Consider the following 16,822-nt stretch of genomic DNA (forward strand, 5'->3'; position numbering starts at 1 on the left):
CCCCCTACCCCCTCCATCTTTGTTCACGAAAATCAAGAAACTGTTTACCAACTTTATTTGGCAAAGCAAAATAAACGTCCTAGATTACGTCTATCTTTACTTTATCTACCATATGATCGAGGAGGCCTGAAATGTCCAAATATCCAATGGTATTACTGGGCAGCACAATTAAGGTCGATTATGTTTTACTTCTCACCTGGAAGTCCCCCAGCTTGGATTGATCTGGAAGCCTGCTCTGTTAAACCGGGCTTACCATTGCACCTGTATTTGTATTCAGCAGACCGTAAATATCTGAAGAAAAATACAGACAACCCTATAATATTGAATATGATTGATGTTTGGTTCGATGCTTGTAAGTATTTGAATATAAATATGTCCCGGTCACGCTTCAGTCCTATTTGGGGTAATGCCAATTTCAAACCAGGGCAAAATGATAGGGGATTTAAATTATGGGCTGAAAAGGGGTTAAGGAAAGTGCAAGACATGTACAGGGAGGAGGATGAAGTATTCATGTCCTTCGAGGAAATATCTACCAAGTATGACATTCCAAGGAATCATTTTTTCAAATATCTTCAGCTAAGGAGTTTTATATCCTGTCAAAGCCATTCATTAGACATTCCTACCATTTCTATATTAGAAGTTGCAGTCACAAAACACTGTTATGATAAAGGTTTAATTTCAACTATGTATGACTTATTTGTATCTGGATCTGATGAATCATCAGAGACAAAACTGAGATTATGGGAGGGAGATATAGAGGAGGAAATGTCTTTAGAAGAATGGAGTGAGGCATGTAAAGAGGCCCAGAGACAGATAGTTGGCAGCAACCTAAAGCTTCTACAGTATAAATGGCTGATGCGTACATATATAACTCCTGTTAAATTGCACAAGTTTAATGACAATATTCCTGATACCTGTATTAAGTGTAGTGAGGCAAGGGGGACGCTGTTTCACTGTATATGGGAATGTGTGGAAGTGAAAACCTTCTGGCAAGATGTTGTTGATATGATTGATCAAATTTTGTCAAAGAAATTACCATTGAGTCCAAAGCTTTTTATTCTTGGTTTATATCCTACCACCCCACATTTACATAGCAATGAGTTCAGATTTATAGATGTGTATATTACAAGCAAAACGTGTAATTGCTCTTAATTGGAAAAGTGTTGATGGACCAAGAATTGGTATGTGGGTTAAAGAAATGGCTTCAAACATGTCAATGGAAAAGATAATGTATATTGTTAGACGTAAACAAAGTGTTTTTGATAAAATCTGGGGATTGTTTCTGTACTTCTTAAGACATAATACTAATGTTGGTAACTTGCTTCATCAAGAACAAGCTCTGGGGGAGTAGAACAACTCTATCTGACTGTTTATATGCGTAAAAGCAACTGAAAAAAAACCACACCCTCTGTGAAAGAAATTATTGTTATTTTATTTTATTATTTTTATTAATTTAATTTTTATCTTTATTATCTTCTTTAACCCTGCTTTGAATTGTATGACTTGTTATGGGGGGGGGTAGGCTGAAAATGTTTGCTGTACTGTGCTATTACTTGTTTTGATGTAATTTGCAAACAAAATTCAATAAATATATTGCTTTTAAAAAAAAGTGACATTTCTGTAACCCGGCACAACCAAAACAGGTCGACACGGACAACAAGAACACTTCAAGATTGCTTCAACGCTTGGACAGTAGTTAGTACCTGGTAAGTTCTCGTGTCAAGGTGTACTACTACCCCAGTCATTGGTAGCATGGCTGGAGAAATAGAAAGACGATTTTCAAATACCAGCTGCAGCATCATGAAAGGTGTCCAGGCATTAAATCCTTCCAACAGTAGCTTGTGGAGCCACAGCAGGGTGGGGGTGTTCTATGAGCTGTTCAGGTTGCAGCATGTGAATGGAGTTTTTCAACTCTAAGGATCATAAAGCATTATTTGCGGTCTACTATGACGGAATAGATTGTCAAGTTTGGCTATACTCCGCATTGCTGACTCAAAACACAGCAAAGCTTTGGCTCTAAATAAGTTTGTTAGGCGTTTTGCAGGACAACACGGTAATCGCCGTGTTCAGCTCTTGTACTAGATTCATGTCGACTTTATGCTGCACTGGCTCTGCTCACTAATGTCAGGCTTCTTCTGGAAAGTCATGACTATGTGTAAGGTAGTACATCCTTGTTTGATTTATTTTTTGCCAGAATGATGTGGTCCAACGAATCTTATTGCATTGTTGATGAAAATTAGGATGTTGAAAGCAGGCCTATCATTTCCATCCACTTCGTTTCAGTTGAAATTTCTGTTTACACGAAGAAAAAAGCGAAGCCTGAATGATGAAGTCCGTGTTTGATTTATTGCTGCTATAGAAGGTATGGAAACTGAATCTAGGAAAAATTGAATGGCTTAGTCATGTAAATAAATGTGACTATTGCACTGAAGTTGGACTTATGGTTGACAGCTGATAGGAATAACTCATATCTACAATTGCCTGACAAATACAAATGAGATTTACTAATTTAACAGACCTTTGCAGCAGTCTTGCAGTAGTATGACCCCCGTTGGGCTAATAGTGCAAAAGAAAGAGTTTTGGGGATAGGCAAGTCAGTTTTTTTTTTACATAGTGCAATAATTTAATGGGTTTTATGCTGCTTTTGCCTAGTTTTTAGGCTGCAGGGAACTTTTAGTTTCTCAATTTTGTTTGTTTTGTCCTCATCCTTGTATTGGTTTTAGTTTGGGAACATCCAAAAATGTCTAAAGATTTGGTTAAAAAAAAAACTAATGTAGCTTCAGGTATTTCTAGTCAATGTTTTAATTGTGCCACGTTAATGTTTTGGGGTTCAAATGTCTCAGTTTGGGGGTTTTTCCGATTAAATATTGATGTCATCGTTTGCGATGTCCAGGGTGTCTCCCCGCCTGTCGCCCTGTGACTGCTGGGGATAGGCTCCAGCATCTCCGCGACCCTGACCGCAGGATAAGCGGTTCTGATGATGGATGGATGGATGGATGGATGTATATTTATGCCACCCTCAAAGTCTCCATGCCACCCTCTTGCCCCCCCATGAATATTTCTCTAGATCCGCCCCTGGTTGTGTCCAGATGAACCGGTTCAACTTTCTGTGATGTCCTTACCTGAATTATTGAGCGTCCATAAAGACATTTTCACGTAACGTTACTGTTGACAACGATGTCTGTGAGTTCGGGACGTACCTGTGCAGTTCTCAGCTGCTTCAGCAGTAGTGGCAAACTTCAGCTTTGGGGAAAAAAGGCTGAATACGAAATCCACCAGCCATTGCTTAATGGAGAGAGCCCATTCTCTTTACATAGATTCCCTGGGCGTGTAGCGGGCCAATGAGATTCGCCAGAAGTGGATCAAGACTCTTAACAGAAAGAGCTCTTTCCCCAATAACAACAGTACGACAGGGTTTGGTTAACATTAGTCAATTTCTGTTCATCTAGGGTGAGTTACTACCCATGCTACTGTCCCTGGGAACAGGCAGCAGCAGCACGCTGCAACGTGCCACCGTAATAACATTCGGCGCCGCTAGATGGCGAAACGCACAAGTCGGTCGCCGTATTCGTCTATAGAGAACTGGCTCCTCTTCTTCTGCCTCTTTTTCTTCGCGTTTTAAATGTTTAAACGGTGGGTAACATCTCGCTTTCAGGCGCGTTACCGCCCCTGCTGCTCCGGAGAATGGATCAACGCAGTGTTTCGGAAGCTAATGGTCTATATTATAACTCTACGTAGCTGTGTGTTTTTCCTGTATTTTACCACTCTACAGTTTTGCGTACTTTTCCACGCCGAGCAGAATTTCACGGCCACGAAGCGCAGCCGGCATGCAATAATAATTATAATAATTAAAAAAAACCCGGCAGTCTCGAGTGAGCGAATGGTAAACACAGATTTTAAAGGAAACCCTCAGCCCACAGCAATGCATCATGGGACGTGGATTCGACCGCTGGTTGACGGTGAAGTCAAGATGGCTGTGCACACCAGAAAGAGGAAAGAGCGTGCAGCGAAGAGGCCATGAATGAAGTTTTTAACTCCGAATTGCCTAGAGGACATAGATAAAAAATCAGTCTACGTATTGTATGAGTCGTGTTTCGCCCTGTGGATGAACCGCTGTATCCATATACACCGACAGAATAACGAACAACTGAGGGATAAAGTCTCGTATGAATTCCGACGAGAAGGAGAACTGTGAGTGTGCGCCACCACAGGCCGAGTCCAACCCCACTGGAGGACACGACAGGTCGGCACGGCTCTTAGGAAAGCGCCGCGGATGCTGGGAGAAGGCTAGAAGTGTTGGTGTTAGCTAGCTAGCTAGCTAGTTGTCAGGCTAGCCGCTTCACTGCTAACTCTCCATTCAGGGGTTTTGTTTTGTTTTTGTTTTTTTACTGATCCCGTCTCCTGATCCGACCGCTGCTCGATTTAAAAAAAAATGATTGCAGGAATTTACGTAATAAAGTCATCATGTTAGATAGCGTTTAACGTGTTAGCTTAGCTACTCAGCCAGTCGACGTAGCTGTTAATTGACGTCTGTGCTGGCTAGTAGCATGGTGGTTTGTTCCGGTTACCATGCAGCAGGAGGAATCTGTCATCTTCTCTTGTAGGCTGGTTGTCCAGTGAGAAATCTGTGTTTAGTATTTCGCATCACCATATGCACTGCGGCCATCGGTGCCCTGTGTTTAGGATCGGAGTGGACCAGTCGCCCTCATGAGCCATCGGGTCATAAGGGTGACCGATGCCGCTTGCTTGCCTGCTGTTTTGTGAACTATCAGAATCACTGATGTTAGCGTTATGCAGACATAGATAGTCAATGTTGTCTACTATCGTTGCAGCATCCAGTAAAGAGGGCCATAGGCAAATGCTGTGGAACACCATGTCAACACAACCACACCTCGATCTCTTGCCATTCCTAATGTTGTTGTCATTTGTTCAATCAGAGAATACGAGGAGCCTGAAGCAGAAAACCCAGAAGCAAGCCGAATGTAAGTAGAACTTAAGACACATACCCTAACTTCTCTTAAACCATGCTAGTGTCCAAGTGTGAAGAGACACCGTATTGTCTGTATCAGTAGGTCCATCAATGCTCGCTTTCGTTTCTCTGTGCGGCTTTTTCACTTCTCCTCTCCCACCCTTCATTCTGTAGTCCTGTTAGTTGTGTTGGTCACAATTTAGTGCTTAAAATGGTACTTTACTTACTGACAGAAGAAATTATATGTGTCTTTTTGTGTTTGCTTCTCTGCATTGTCTTTATAGCCGTTTGATTGTTTATATCCATTGACACTCTTAAGCTTAGTAATTTTTGAACTGGGCGATTATGATTAAGATATGATTAGCATTATTTGGAAAGTATACTACTTGACAGTATTTTTTCAAATAGAATTACTCTGTGAAAAGAATATAATTGTAGGATACCAAAAAGCTTACTCTGGTCAGCTCCAAATGATGTTAGGATGAATGTATAGGCTTCATGCTGTTTTTATAAGCTGTCGTGCCTCCTCTGAATGCAGGAAGCGTGCAGCCGCCAAACATCTAATAGAGCGCTATTACCACCAGTTAACCGAGGGCTGTGGAAATGACTCGTGTTCCAACTCCTGGTGTGCCTCATCAATGGGCTTTCATCGGATGGACAACAACACGGCAGCGGTCAAGGCCCTTGAGCTCTACAAGATCAATGCCAAATTGTGTGACCCTCACCCCTCAAAGAAGGGCACGACGTCAGCCTACTTGGAGAGCAGTGCCCACAACAACTCGGCATGCAGCAACAGGAAAATGAACCATAAGGATGTCCATTCTGTAAGGGATGATTTTAAAGGTAGGTAGGTTGATGTCAGACACTGGCCTCATCATACACAGTGTTGGTGACTAAAATAAAATGGACTGCATAAGGGCAGGGCAATTTATCACAATTACCATAAGGAATATCACACAACAGTATATTGAATCAAAACTAGTTTTCAAATATTTCTGACTTTAAATTTTAAAATGCGATGTAATAACTTAGGAAATTTAGTGCAAATGGTGTCTTATCATATGGCTATACTAATCTAAGACCAATGCACAATGAAAAACAATAAACTTATTCAATCCTCGCCCAGACCTAGAGTGTACTGATCCTCCTATAATCTCAGATACTTCAGTTTTCATTTACAGAATAACAGTTTTTCAGAAGCTGAAAGAAGAAAGTAGTCTTAATTTGCCACTTATTATATTTCCTGTAGCTTCTTATTTAAAGACCGGCTTTAAAGACGTTTGACAGTTCCTAGGATGATATTGTAAGGATTCTGAAACTTTTTGTGATTTTGCTCAAAGAAGCGTAATTTTGTAAATTAACATGAACACAGAACAGCTATTTATTGAAAATGTGTTGCTTGATATGGGGTGGATTTTCTTTCAGAAGATATTTCTTACTAGTTAAAATCACCACTTGTTCTGTTATTTTTAAACCAGGCATTGTGAAATTGAAAGGTGTAATAATACTTTCTTGTTTGTTACTAAATAACAACAACAACATTGTGTGCTCAGATGTCAATTACCTGACAGAGGACAAAGTGTATGAGATCTTGGACATCTGTGGAGAGAAGGAGGATTACTCCCCTCTCATCCGAGTAATAGGCCGGGTGTTCTCCAGCGCTGAGGGCCTGGTCCAGAGTTTCCGGAGGTCCAAACCCCACACAAAGGAGGAGCTCAAGTCCCTCCAAGCTAAAGATGAAGATAAGGATGAGGATGAGAAGGAAGCAGCTGCGTGCTCTGCCACAGCCATGGAGGAGGACTCCCCAGCCTCTTCGTCCTCCCTGTCCCGGCTTGGCGAGGGCTCCTCAGGGGATAACGACGTCCAAAAGCTGGGTCCCGATGAGGTGTCGGTAGACATCGAAGCAGTACGGCGGGTTTATGGACGGCTGCTGTCCAACGAGAAGATTGAAGCTGCCTTCCTCAACGCGCTGGTCTACCTTTCACCCAATGTGGAGTGTGACCTCACATACCACAACGTGTACTCACGAGACCCCAACTACCTGAACCTGTTCGTCATTGTAATGGAAAATGGCAATCTCCACAGCCCTGAGTACCTAGAAATTGCCCTCCCCCAGTTCTGCAAAGCCATGAGCAAGCTCCCGCTCGCAGCCCTGGCCAAGCTGGCGCGCCTGTGGTCGCACTATAGTGCGGAGCAGATCCGGCGCATGATGGAGACCTTTCAGCAGCTCATCACCTACAAGGTGATCAGCAACGAGTTCCATAACCGCAACCTAGTGAATGACGACGACGCTGTGGTGGCGGCCACCAAGTGCTTGAAGATCGTGTACTATGCAAATGTGCTGGGCGGTGACCTGGACACAGAGCACAACGAGGAGGAAGATGAGGAGCCCATCCCAGAGTCAAGTGAGCTCACCCTGCAGGACCTGCTGGGTGAGGACCGGCGCAACAAGAAGGGTCCGCGGGTCGACCCCCTGGAGACGGAGCTGGGCGTCCGTGCAAACGACTGCCGGCGGCCGCTCATCCCTTTCGAGGAGTTTGTCAATGAGCCGCTGAATGAGGTGCTGGAGATGGACAAGGATTACACCTTCTTCAAGGTGGAGACGGAGAACAAGTTCTCCTTCATGACCTGCCCCTTTGTTCTCAATGCTGTCACCAAGAACCTGGGCCTGTACTATGACAACCGTATCCGCATGTACAGCGAGCGCCGCATCACTGTGCTCTACAGCCTGGTACAGGGCCAACAGCTTAACCCCTACTTGAGGCTCAAAGTACGCAGAGACCACATCATCGACGATGCTCTGGTCAGGGTACGTGCACCTTAACGCTAATTTCCTAGATCTGGCCTCAGGCCCCTTAATCTTGGCCTAATTAATAGAGAAATGGGTGCAACTTACTGTACTCTGTGTCTGTGTAGCTGGAGATGATAGCGATGGAGAATCCTGCAGACTTGAAGAAGCAACTGTACGTGGAGTTTGAAGGAGAGCAAGGAGTTGATGAAGGAGGCGTTTCCAAAGAGTTTTTTCAGCTTGTAGTTGAAGAGATTTTCAACCCAGATATTGGTAAGAAACCAACAATTAGTCGCTATCATGCAAAATTGGCTTTCGGTATAACAATTTTGCTTATTTTCTGCTCTGGTGATTCACGAGTTAAAAGTTGAGCAATGTATTGGAAAAAGAATTGTCTGCAGGTTTTACACAGGTGCTTTTAACACGTTCAGCTGATGGAAACATCAGTTAACATAAGTATTCTTTGTCCCCATCAGTCTGTTAGAATAACATTACAGTGGTCGTTTACCTCTGTACATATCAAATTACAATGTATAATTTGAGGCATAGTACATGCAGTAGTACATAACACACAGAATTCAATAAAACGAATGGTTGGAAAAATAAGAGATGAGTACTCTTAAGAATCACTGGCACATAATTTGATAGGATGACCAATTATTAGGACATATTTAATTTTCCCCCAAACATTACACTGGGATGTTGTGTGGCGAGAGTCCTTGTTTTTACACCGCCCCACTTTCATTCTGCAGGAATGTTCACTTACGATGAGTGCACCAAACTGTTCTGGTTCAACCCCTCATCATTTGAGAACGAGGGCCAGTACACGCTGATCGGCATTGTCCTGGGCCTGGCAATCTACAACAACTGCATACTGGATGTCCACTTCCCCATGGTGGTCTACCGCAAGCTGATGGGCAAGAAGGGAACGTTCAGGGACCTGGCAGACTCCAATCCGGTCAGAGCCTCACCTCTTCACCACCACCTACTCACTGACTGTCCCCCAGATGGTGTTTTTACTGGCCCCCTTTGTAACTTTTGTAGTACTCCAGTACCTATTTTTAGCCTTGATGTTTAAAAAAGGGCTCCCCTTTGAATAACAGTAACATGGTATGGGCACGACCAAAAAATAATAATTTCATATTTGTTTTGGCTGAGCAATAACCCAATACAATGATTTTTTTCCCCATCATTTTATCGTGTTGGGCAGCTGAATTAATGAGGGTTAAAACATTTATTTCTTGAGATGTATTTCCTCCTAAAGAGACTTCTTCCACAGCATGGCTGTGGGGGGAAGACAGCTGGAAAATTCCCTAAATCCAAACCTTTTTTTTTCCCACAAATTTAAACAAAATATACAGCATCTGCAAGTTTGAGTCTACGTTGTTACTTGATGCAAATCATTTAATTCATTTATTATTAATAAATGGGCAAAAATAGATGTGTCCCCCCCCCCCTTTTCAATATCACTTTCATCAAAGGAGGTCAAATGGGACTCTCCCATGGTCATGGAAAACCTGTAAAAGTTTTGAGTTTTTCCAGATCATTCTTGTGTGTCACAGTTCTAGTTCTAGCTTGCAAAAACAGGATCTGCTGAGACATTCAAAATGTCCATGGCCGTCACAAAAAAAATAACAATTTAACATACAAAAATGTAACTACAAAACTCAATAGATTTAAATTCTGTCCCTTATTTTGACCATTACATTTAAGAATAGTGATAGAATTAAGTTAGTATTAATGTCACCCTAATCGCGTGTTTATGTGTGTCCTTCTGCTTGCGCAGGTTCTGTACCAGAGCTTAAAGGAGTTGCTGGAGTATGAGGGGAGCGTGGAGGAGGACATGATGATCACCTTCCAAATATCCCAAACGGACCTGTTTGGGAACCCCCTCATGTATGACTTAAGGGAAAATGGGGACAAGATCCCAGTCACAAATGAGAACAGAAAGGTAAGCCAGTGTCACCACAGCCACAGAGCCCCTTTACAAAACCCTTCAACGCTCTCGTCATTGATTTCCCTAGTAGTGTTTACCGGCCCAGCTGATTTCCGTTGTCATACAGTCGGTGTCATACCGTTACAAAAGCAGGTTTTGTTTTTTGTTTTTGTTTTTTGAGATTATACAGAGTAAGTACAGAAAAAATAATATTTGGTTTCGTCCCGGTTCTTGGTAATCTTTGACCTGTTGGTACTGTCGTGAGCTATCATCTTCAGCTATAGAATAATATCTGAAATGGGAAGACAACTTCACCACCGTCCAGAAAAAAGCTCACCAAAGACTTCTTTTTCTGAGGCAGCTTAGGGAATTTGGAGTGTCAAGGGTTGCAGTGTTACAGTTTTACAGAGCTGTAATAGAAAGTGCGCTCACTTTCTCAATAACTGTATGGTATGGCAATTCTACAGCCCACAAGAAAAAACTGTTGGACAGAGTCGTGCGCAAGGCTTTAAAAATAATTGGCTACAAAATCCCTACCATTTCTGAATTATACCATATTCGCATTCAGCGGAAAGGTTTTAAAATGTTAAAGGACTCCTCCCTATTCAACCCGAGCCAACCCCCTATTCAATCATCTCCCTTCGGGTAAAAGACTCCACAGTATCAAGACCAGAGCATCTCGCTTCCACAAAAGCACTTACCCTGCAGCAATCCACATCCCAAATGCTTCACTGGTTGTACAACTATGGACTCCTTGAGCACATACCCTTTGTCACTTTAAGGGCACGGGACATATGGTTGCATTAACTGAATTATAATTGTAACAGTAGGTTTTTGTTGACACTCCTTGTATGTATTGTGTGGTTTTATGTTTACTGTTATCTTTGAGCACACCGAAACAAATTCCAAATCAACTGTTAAGTTGATATGGCAATAAATTATTGAATCTTGAATCTTATCTTGGTTGACAGTGATGTTTGCTGGCCACCCGCATGTATATCAAATTCAAATGTTTGACACAGCCAAAGATCAAATCCGATGCGAAAGCTATAGTTTATGGTCTGCGGTGGATAAAATGGGTAAGGACCATGTAGTATATCTTCGTATCTCCAGTTAGGCTTGAGGTATAAGTTATGCCTCCTAATGTGCCCATCAGAATTTAGACATTCGCTAGTTAAACTCCAGTGTTTGGTGATTTTCTTTTTTTTTTTTTGCAGGAGTTTGTGGCTCAGTATGCGGAGTACATACTAAATAAAAGTGTGGAGAAGCAGTTCAAAGCCTTCAGGAGGGGCTTCCACATGGTCACCAGCGAGTCTCCGTTGAAATATCTTTTCCGGCCTGAGGAGATCGAGCTGCTGATCTGCGGCAGCAGGGTGAGCTTCATCAACGTGGGTTTCAGTATATTTGAGGGTATTTTTTGAATCCGTCACCTTCAATTTTTGTTTTTCTGTCTCTCTCCGCTGTACACACAGAACCTAGACTTCCTAGCGCTTGAAGAAACGACAGAATACGATGGCGGTTACACCAGAGATTCTCGTATCATCAAGTAAGGAATTCCGGTTGTGTGCAGGCAATGAATGAGTTATGAATGTGCACCCGTTCCTAGTGACCATCATTTCCATTCAGGGCTGTGCATTTTTTTATTCTTTTATTTTTGGCCACAACCCCCGTGTCAAATCCTAAACTTCAGCGGCCAGTAGATCCTCACAGCAAACCAAAGTGGCTGCCAAATCCAGAAATATACTATATTCACTTGGCTTGTTGGTAGTAATATCCTTGAGTGATGACAATTGTGCAATGCGTGTCCAAATGCTCCCAGCCCCTTTCTTAAGCTCTACCCTGAGGGAGTTATTGATTTTTGGAGAAAAAAAGAGAAAATACCAACAAAACAAAAAAACTTTAGGTTTCCCATTATTATTTTTGAAAGTTGTCAGAGGTGGCACTCCAAAATTGTGGTGATTTTGTCAAGCAATGACTGAAGTTACTCTGCCACACATTGCTCTTGATTTTATATGGCAAAATTATAAATTTAGTGTCATATTCTTCGAATGGTGAAAATTTACTTAGGAGTAAAATCATAATTTCTCCCACAACTGATGAGAAGTTCATGGTTGAATAGTATCGTCAGTTTTTTTAAACCATAAGTATTCACCCTATACAGATAAAGAAACCGAAGATTTAGGCTATCCGTTGTTCCTGTCTACACGTTATACTCCCTTTATACTCGATTCTTTGGATGGGAACGTCCAGGATAAGGGCTGGTTTAGAAGCACTGTAAGGCTCATTGTTGTAAGAAGTTACAAGTGATGGTCAACGTATGCTGTGGGTGGGGCCCTTTGCTAACTTGGTAAGCGCAATGAAATACCTTCTTTCCACACAAACCCTTCCCCATCACCCATAACCAAAGCATTTTCCATTTAATAAGTGTCTGCTCCATTTAGATAACATAATGAACAGCGTGGTGGTCTATTCTGTTGCCTACCAACATGGGGATCGCCGGATCGAATCCCGTGTACCTCCAGCTTGGTCGGGCGTCCCTACAGACACAATTGGCCGTGTTTGCGAGTGGGAAGCCGTATGTGTCCTGGTCACTGCACTAGTGCCTCCTGTGGTCGGTCGGGGGGCCTGTTAAGGGGGAGGGGGGGACTGCGGGGAATCACGTGATCCTCCCACATGCTATGTCCCTCTAGTGAAACTCCTCATTGTCAGGTGAAAAGAAGCGGCTGGTGACTCCACATGTATCGGGGGAGGCATGTAGTAGTCTGCAGCGCCCCCCCCCCCCCCCCAGAGCGGGTGGAGCAGTGACCGGGATGGCTCGGAAGAGTGGGGTAATTGGCCGGATACAACTGGAGAGAAAAGGGGAAAAATGGAAGAAAAAAAAAGATAACATAATGAACTACTGAACTGCTTGTGTGTGTGCGCGCGTGCGCGCGCCTGACTGTAATAAGCATTGCAACTAGAGTTTGGACTGGTCCAATCCAATATTGGTATCGGGTGCCGATACCGATTTAATTCACTCATCGGATATCGGACTGACATTACCGATTCACGGCCGATCCAGACTCCATAGTCTGATGTTTTTATGAATTATAAATATGTAATAATGCAATTTTAAGCCCGTAGCCAAAATGGTATACGCCCTTCTGCCTGTCACCGAGAGCCAGCGGAGGGAGGATGACGATGAAACAGGGGTACGATTCTGACTTGGTCAACACGGTAACGGATTTCCCAGCAACCATCTCGTGAATCGTCCACTTTGGAGGAAATCGATGTTTTTTCGGATGAAAGTTTTGGCAAGTCTGTCAAAGTAATAGTTTCTGAACACAACCAAAAAAATTTTCAAAACTGTCACAGCACTGCAAAAGCTGGTAGGGTTTGATTTATTAGAGAGGAAAAATAGCTACTGTTTAAGAAAACACGTCACCACCTTAAGAGAAAAAAAGCACCTGTTCCCAAGAAAGGGAAAGACCCTAAAAGACAAATAATTGTAAGGAATCGCAGGGTGTTGTTTTTTTTTTTTCTATCCTCCCCATTTGTTTGTTTTTCTGGGTCTTTAAGCATAAATAGAGGGAGAGATGGGGAGATGACAGCGGTACTCTTTGGTTTTTGCACTCAAACATGTAGATATATTTTTTTTTCTTCTGGAAACACAGACATGGGTGGAGATTGGAACTGCACTACATATTTCATGCTGGACAGAACAAGTGAAGAACCACATTTACAATCTTCCATCACTTTATCCAGGTTGTTGTCACAATTTAATTCAACAGAACAGATAATGATAATAAGAAAAAAGAGCTCTGGTATCGGTCAGTATCAGTATCGGCAGATATCCAAATTCAGGTATCGGGATCGAAACTGTAAAAAAGTGGATCAGTGCATCTCTTATTATAACATTGAGTACTGAACCCGTGACACTTGGTTGTGATTGTGTTTGTGTGTGTGTTTTCTAAAGAGAGTTCTGGGAGACGCTGCATTCATTTGGTGAGGACCAGAAGCGGCTCTTCTTGCAGTTCACCACGGGCACGGACCGAGCTCCTGTGGGCGGGCTGGGCAAGCTGAAGATGATCATTGCCAAAAACGGCCCGGATACAGACAGGTGAGACCGCGTGACTCTGTCCTGTAAACCTGCGTACCTCGCCATATCTTCTCCTCAATCCACAAAGGAGAATGTCAGGTTTTTAATAACTCCATGAAACCCTAAGACCGTTAACGTCTGAATATCTGCATTTGTAGGTTGAATATTGTCATTCTGGGTGGCGCAGTGGTTAGCGCGGTCGCCTCACAGCAAGAAGGGCCTGGGTTCGAACCCCGGGGTTGTCCACCCTTGGGGGTCATCCCAGGTCATCCTCTGTGTGGAGTTTCCATGTTCTCCCCGTATCTGCGTGGGTTTCCTCCAGGTGCTCTGGTTTCCTCCCACAGTCCAAAGACATGTAAGTCAGGTGAATCGGCCATACTAAATTATCCCTAGGTGTGTGTGTGTGTGTGTGTCAGCCCTGTGGTGGACTGGCGGCCTGTCCAGGGTGTCTCCCCGCCTGCTGCCCAATTGACTACTGGGATAGGCTCCAGCATCCCACGACCCTGATTAGGATAAGTGGCTTGGATTGGGGCTGGATGGATACTGTCATTCTAGACTAGGGACTTGTTTCCAAAACTCTGTGAACACTTTTAAGTGATTGTGAAATATCACGTCTCAGAGATGGGCCAGTTTACATTTGGTGTGGGACGGTGACTCGCGGCTCTTTTAATTTATCACATGTGATGCCAGTGGGTAAAAAAAGCAATTGTGGAGCTGCTGAAGCACCGACACAATCAAGTTGACCCAAGGTCTTTGTTGTTTTTTGCTTAATTTATTTGTTTTGTTGGTTTGTTTTCTTCTCTCTCAGGTTACCCACGTCTCACACCTGCTTTAACGTTCTGCTGCTGCCCGAGTACAGCACCAAGGAGAAGCTGAGAGAGAGACTGCTCAAAGCCATCACCTACGCCAAAGGGTTTGGCATGCTCTGAGGGAACCCCCCTCCCTCCCCTTTCTCCTCTTCCTCCTCTCCTCTTCCTCCTCCCTACCCTCCTCCTCCGAACACACTGCAAAAGGACTCCTTTTCAGAATATCCCACCTTCTCTCTCCCTCCCTCCCTCCTTCCTTTATTGGAAAACAATCTAAAACATGATAGAACACCCAAATGAAAGAAAGAAAAAAACGAGAAAAAAAAAAAACGAAAAAAAAAACAAAGATTTAAGGGAAAGTGAGAGGAAAAACAAAACGGATGCTCAAAATGGTTCATGTGATGATGTAAGACCACTCTAGTAGTCCTTGGCCTGTGCTTGCATCGTCCCACGTCGCCCGGTGCAAGCGCAGAAACTTCATGCGATCAAATTACCCACCCCCTCATACACCTATGTGAATGTGCTGCAGCCCCCCCCTTCTCTTTTTTTTTTGTCTTTGTACAGAGAGGATTTTTTTCCTTATTATTTATTTTAAGGTAAAATCGGTTATTTTTTTTCATGCCTGCCTGTCGTGACCGCTTCCTACTTGATGGGAAGGTCAGGTTTGAGGTTAAAGGATGTGTATCATGACAGTGGATAAACAAATAAATACAAAACCCTGATATTTGTCGATACAAAAACCTGAATTCATGTGTTCCTAAATTTCCCGATATGTCCACTTTGACAGCTCTCCCAGTTGGTTGTAGATTGTTCTAGAAGCATCTGGTTGCCTTTGTGATTAAAGGCAACCGTCTCCTACCAGTTCAGCTCACAACTATTAGTTGTTAACGTTTCCGAGTCCATTTTCCATCAAACGAAGCATGTGGAAGGTCACTGTCATTTTGTCACAAAATGGCCCATTATCGGTAAGCTTTTTTTTTTCGCCATTCGGAAGACCGCGGGTTAGACCAAATTCTTGTCAGAGCTGTGTAAGTGCACTTAGACATTTTCAGAATGTTTGTTTGTTGTTTGGTTTTGTTTTTGGCCACAGGTTGCCACATTTTTTTTTTAAGCATTTTATTTTGATGTCTTCCTGTGTTGACGATTCTCAATAAAAAAAAAAAAAAACAGTATTGTATATCTCGGTGCGGCTGAAACCAGAATACCCTGCGCTACGCCCACGGAGGATTTATACATTTGGACCACTCAGCGGTAAAGATAGACTCAGCAGTGTGACGTATCTTTTGCAGCCTGAGTACCAAGATAGCGCACTTCCTGTGCCAACTAATGTAGCCAGTTGATTGGCTAATCCCCAGTACTTTCTTGGAACAAGTGCATGGTGATGCTTCACTCTTGACTTAGTCTACTATGAATAGACACTTTACTCTGCAGAGTCGCTCCTGGTTTAGCTGTAACTTCCAATTATTGAGTCACAGCATTGTGTGCTAAATAAAGTGTCTACAGACATTTGCCAATTGTCGCTGACGGAAGCTTTGGTCCTCCCCGTAAACTTGCGTCCATCGGACTCATGTGTCTGTAAAATTGTTGTAACAGCACTTTTTGTTCTTTCTTTTTTTTCCCTCTTTTTGGTGATATTGATGGGAATGCCAACTGTGAAATTCTTCTCCACTCAGTACAGGCAGTTCTCGTTTTGTTTTGTTGGGTCAGTGTGTTTTTTTTCTGATGTTTTGGACAGTTTAATAGGGGTTTAATCACTGTTTATAAGGACTTGAGTGATGCCTACATGCTGTCCTCACGCAAGTGTCTCAATATTCAGGAGTTGCTGACTCCCTCCCTCCCTCCATCGCCCCCCCCCTTCATCTTCCCTCCCCCTTATGCCGTCACCTGAATTACGCAAGACAATGGAACGTGTCCACCAGGAATCTGTCGCCGCGATTCTACCGACTGCTCAGCTGTCAATGCCCCTATCCAACCCAGCAATTCAGCTAAGACCACATTCTTCTTCAGAGCAGCAGCCCGATTGGGGCGGGGGTGTTCAAACCTTGGAGTTGTCCAGTACTACAGCATTCTACTACTGTTGGCCAATAGGAAGAGAAGTTGGTGTTTTAGTGCCTTGCACAAGGACACCTCAGCAGCAGTTACTGAAACAAGGGAGCAAGGGGGGGTTGTCAGTGCAGGAGCAGGAAATGAGGATAAGAGGGACCTGGTCTAGATGGTCAAACATTTGCTCAGTCTGTTGTCTGAG

General features: G+C 43.2%; 1 protein-coding gene across 2 annotated transcripts; it reads left to right on the plus strand.

Moving 5' to 3' along the window:
• Window positions 1–3,965: 3,965 nt before the first annotated feature.
• Window positions 3,966–15,317, plus strand: LOC130131323 (ubiquitin-protein ligase E3A). Of its 2 annotated transcripts, none has more exons than XM_056300976.1 (11): window positions 3,966–4,243; window positions 4,938–4,982; window positions 5,508–5,812; window positions 6,523–7,778; window positions 7,886–8,030; window positions 8,510–8,715; window positions 9,544–9,708; window positions 10,911–11,066; window positions 11,166–11,239; window positions 13,649–13,792; window positions 14,580–15,317. In XM_056300976.1, exons 1-11 carry the CDS (start codon window positions 4,167–4,169, stop codon window positions 14,698–14,700), a joined length of 2,694 nt encoding a protein of 897 aa, XP_056156951.1. In that variant the 5' UTR covers window positions 3,966–4,166; the 3' UTR covers window positions 14,701–15,317. The 2 variants fall into 2 exon arrangements, with proteins under 2 accessions (XP_056156951.1, XP_056156950.1); XM_056300975.1 differs by having other exon boundaries at window positions 3,966–4,191.
• The last annotated feature ends 1,505 nt before the right edge of the window (window positions 15,318–16,822 follow it).

Source organism: Lampris incognitus, chromosome 21 (genome assembly GCF_029633865.1).
Source record: "Lampris incognitus isolate fLamInc1 chromosome 21, fLamInc1.hap2, whole genome shotgun sequence".
In the NCBI taxonomy this organism is placed as follows: Eukaryota; Metazoa; Chordata; class Actinopteri; order Lampriformes; family Lampridae; genus Lampris; species Lampris incognitus.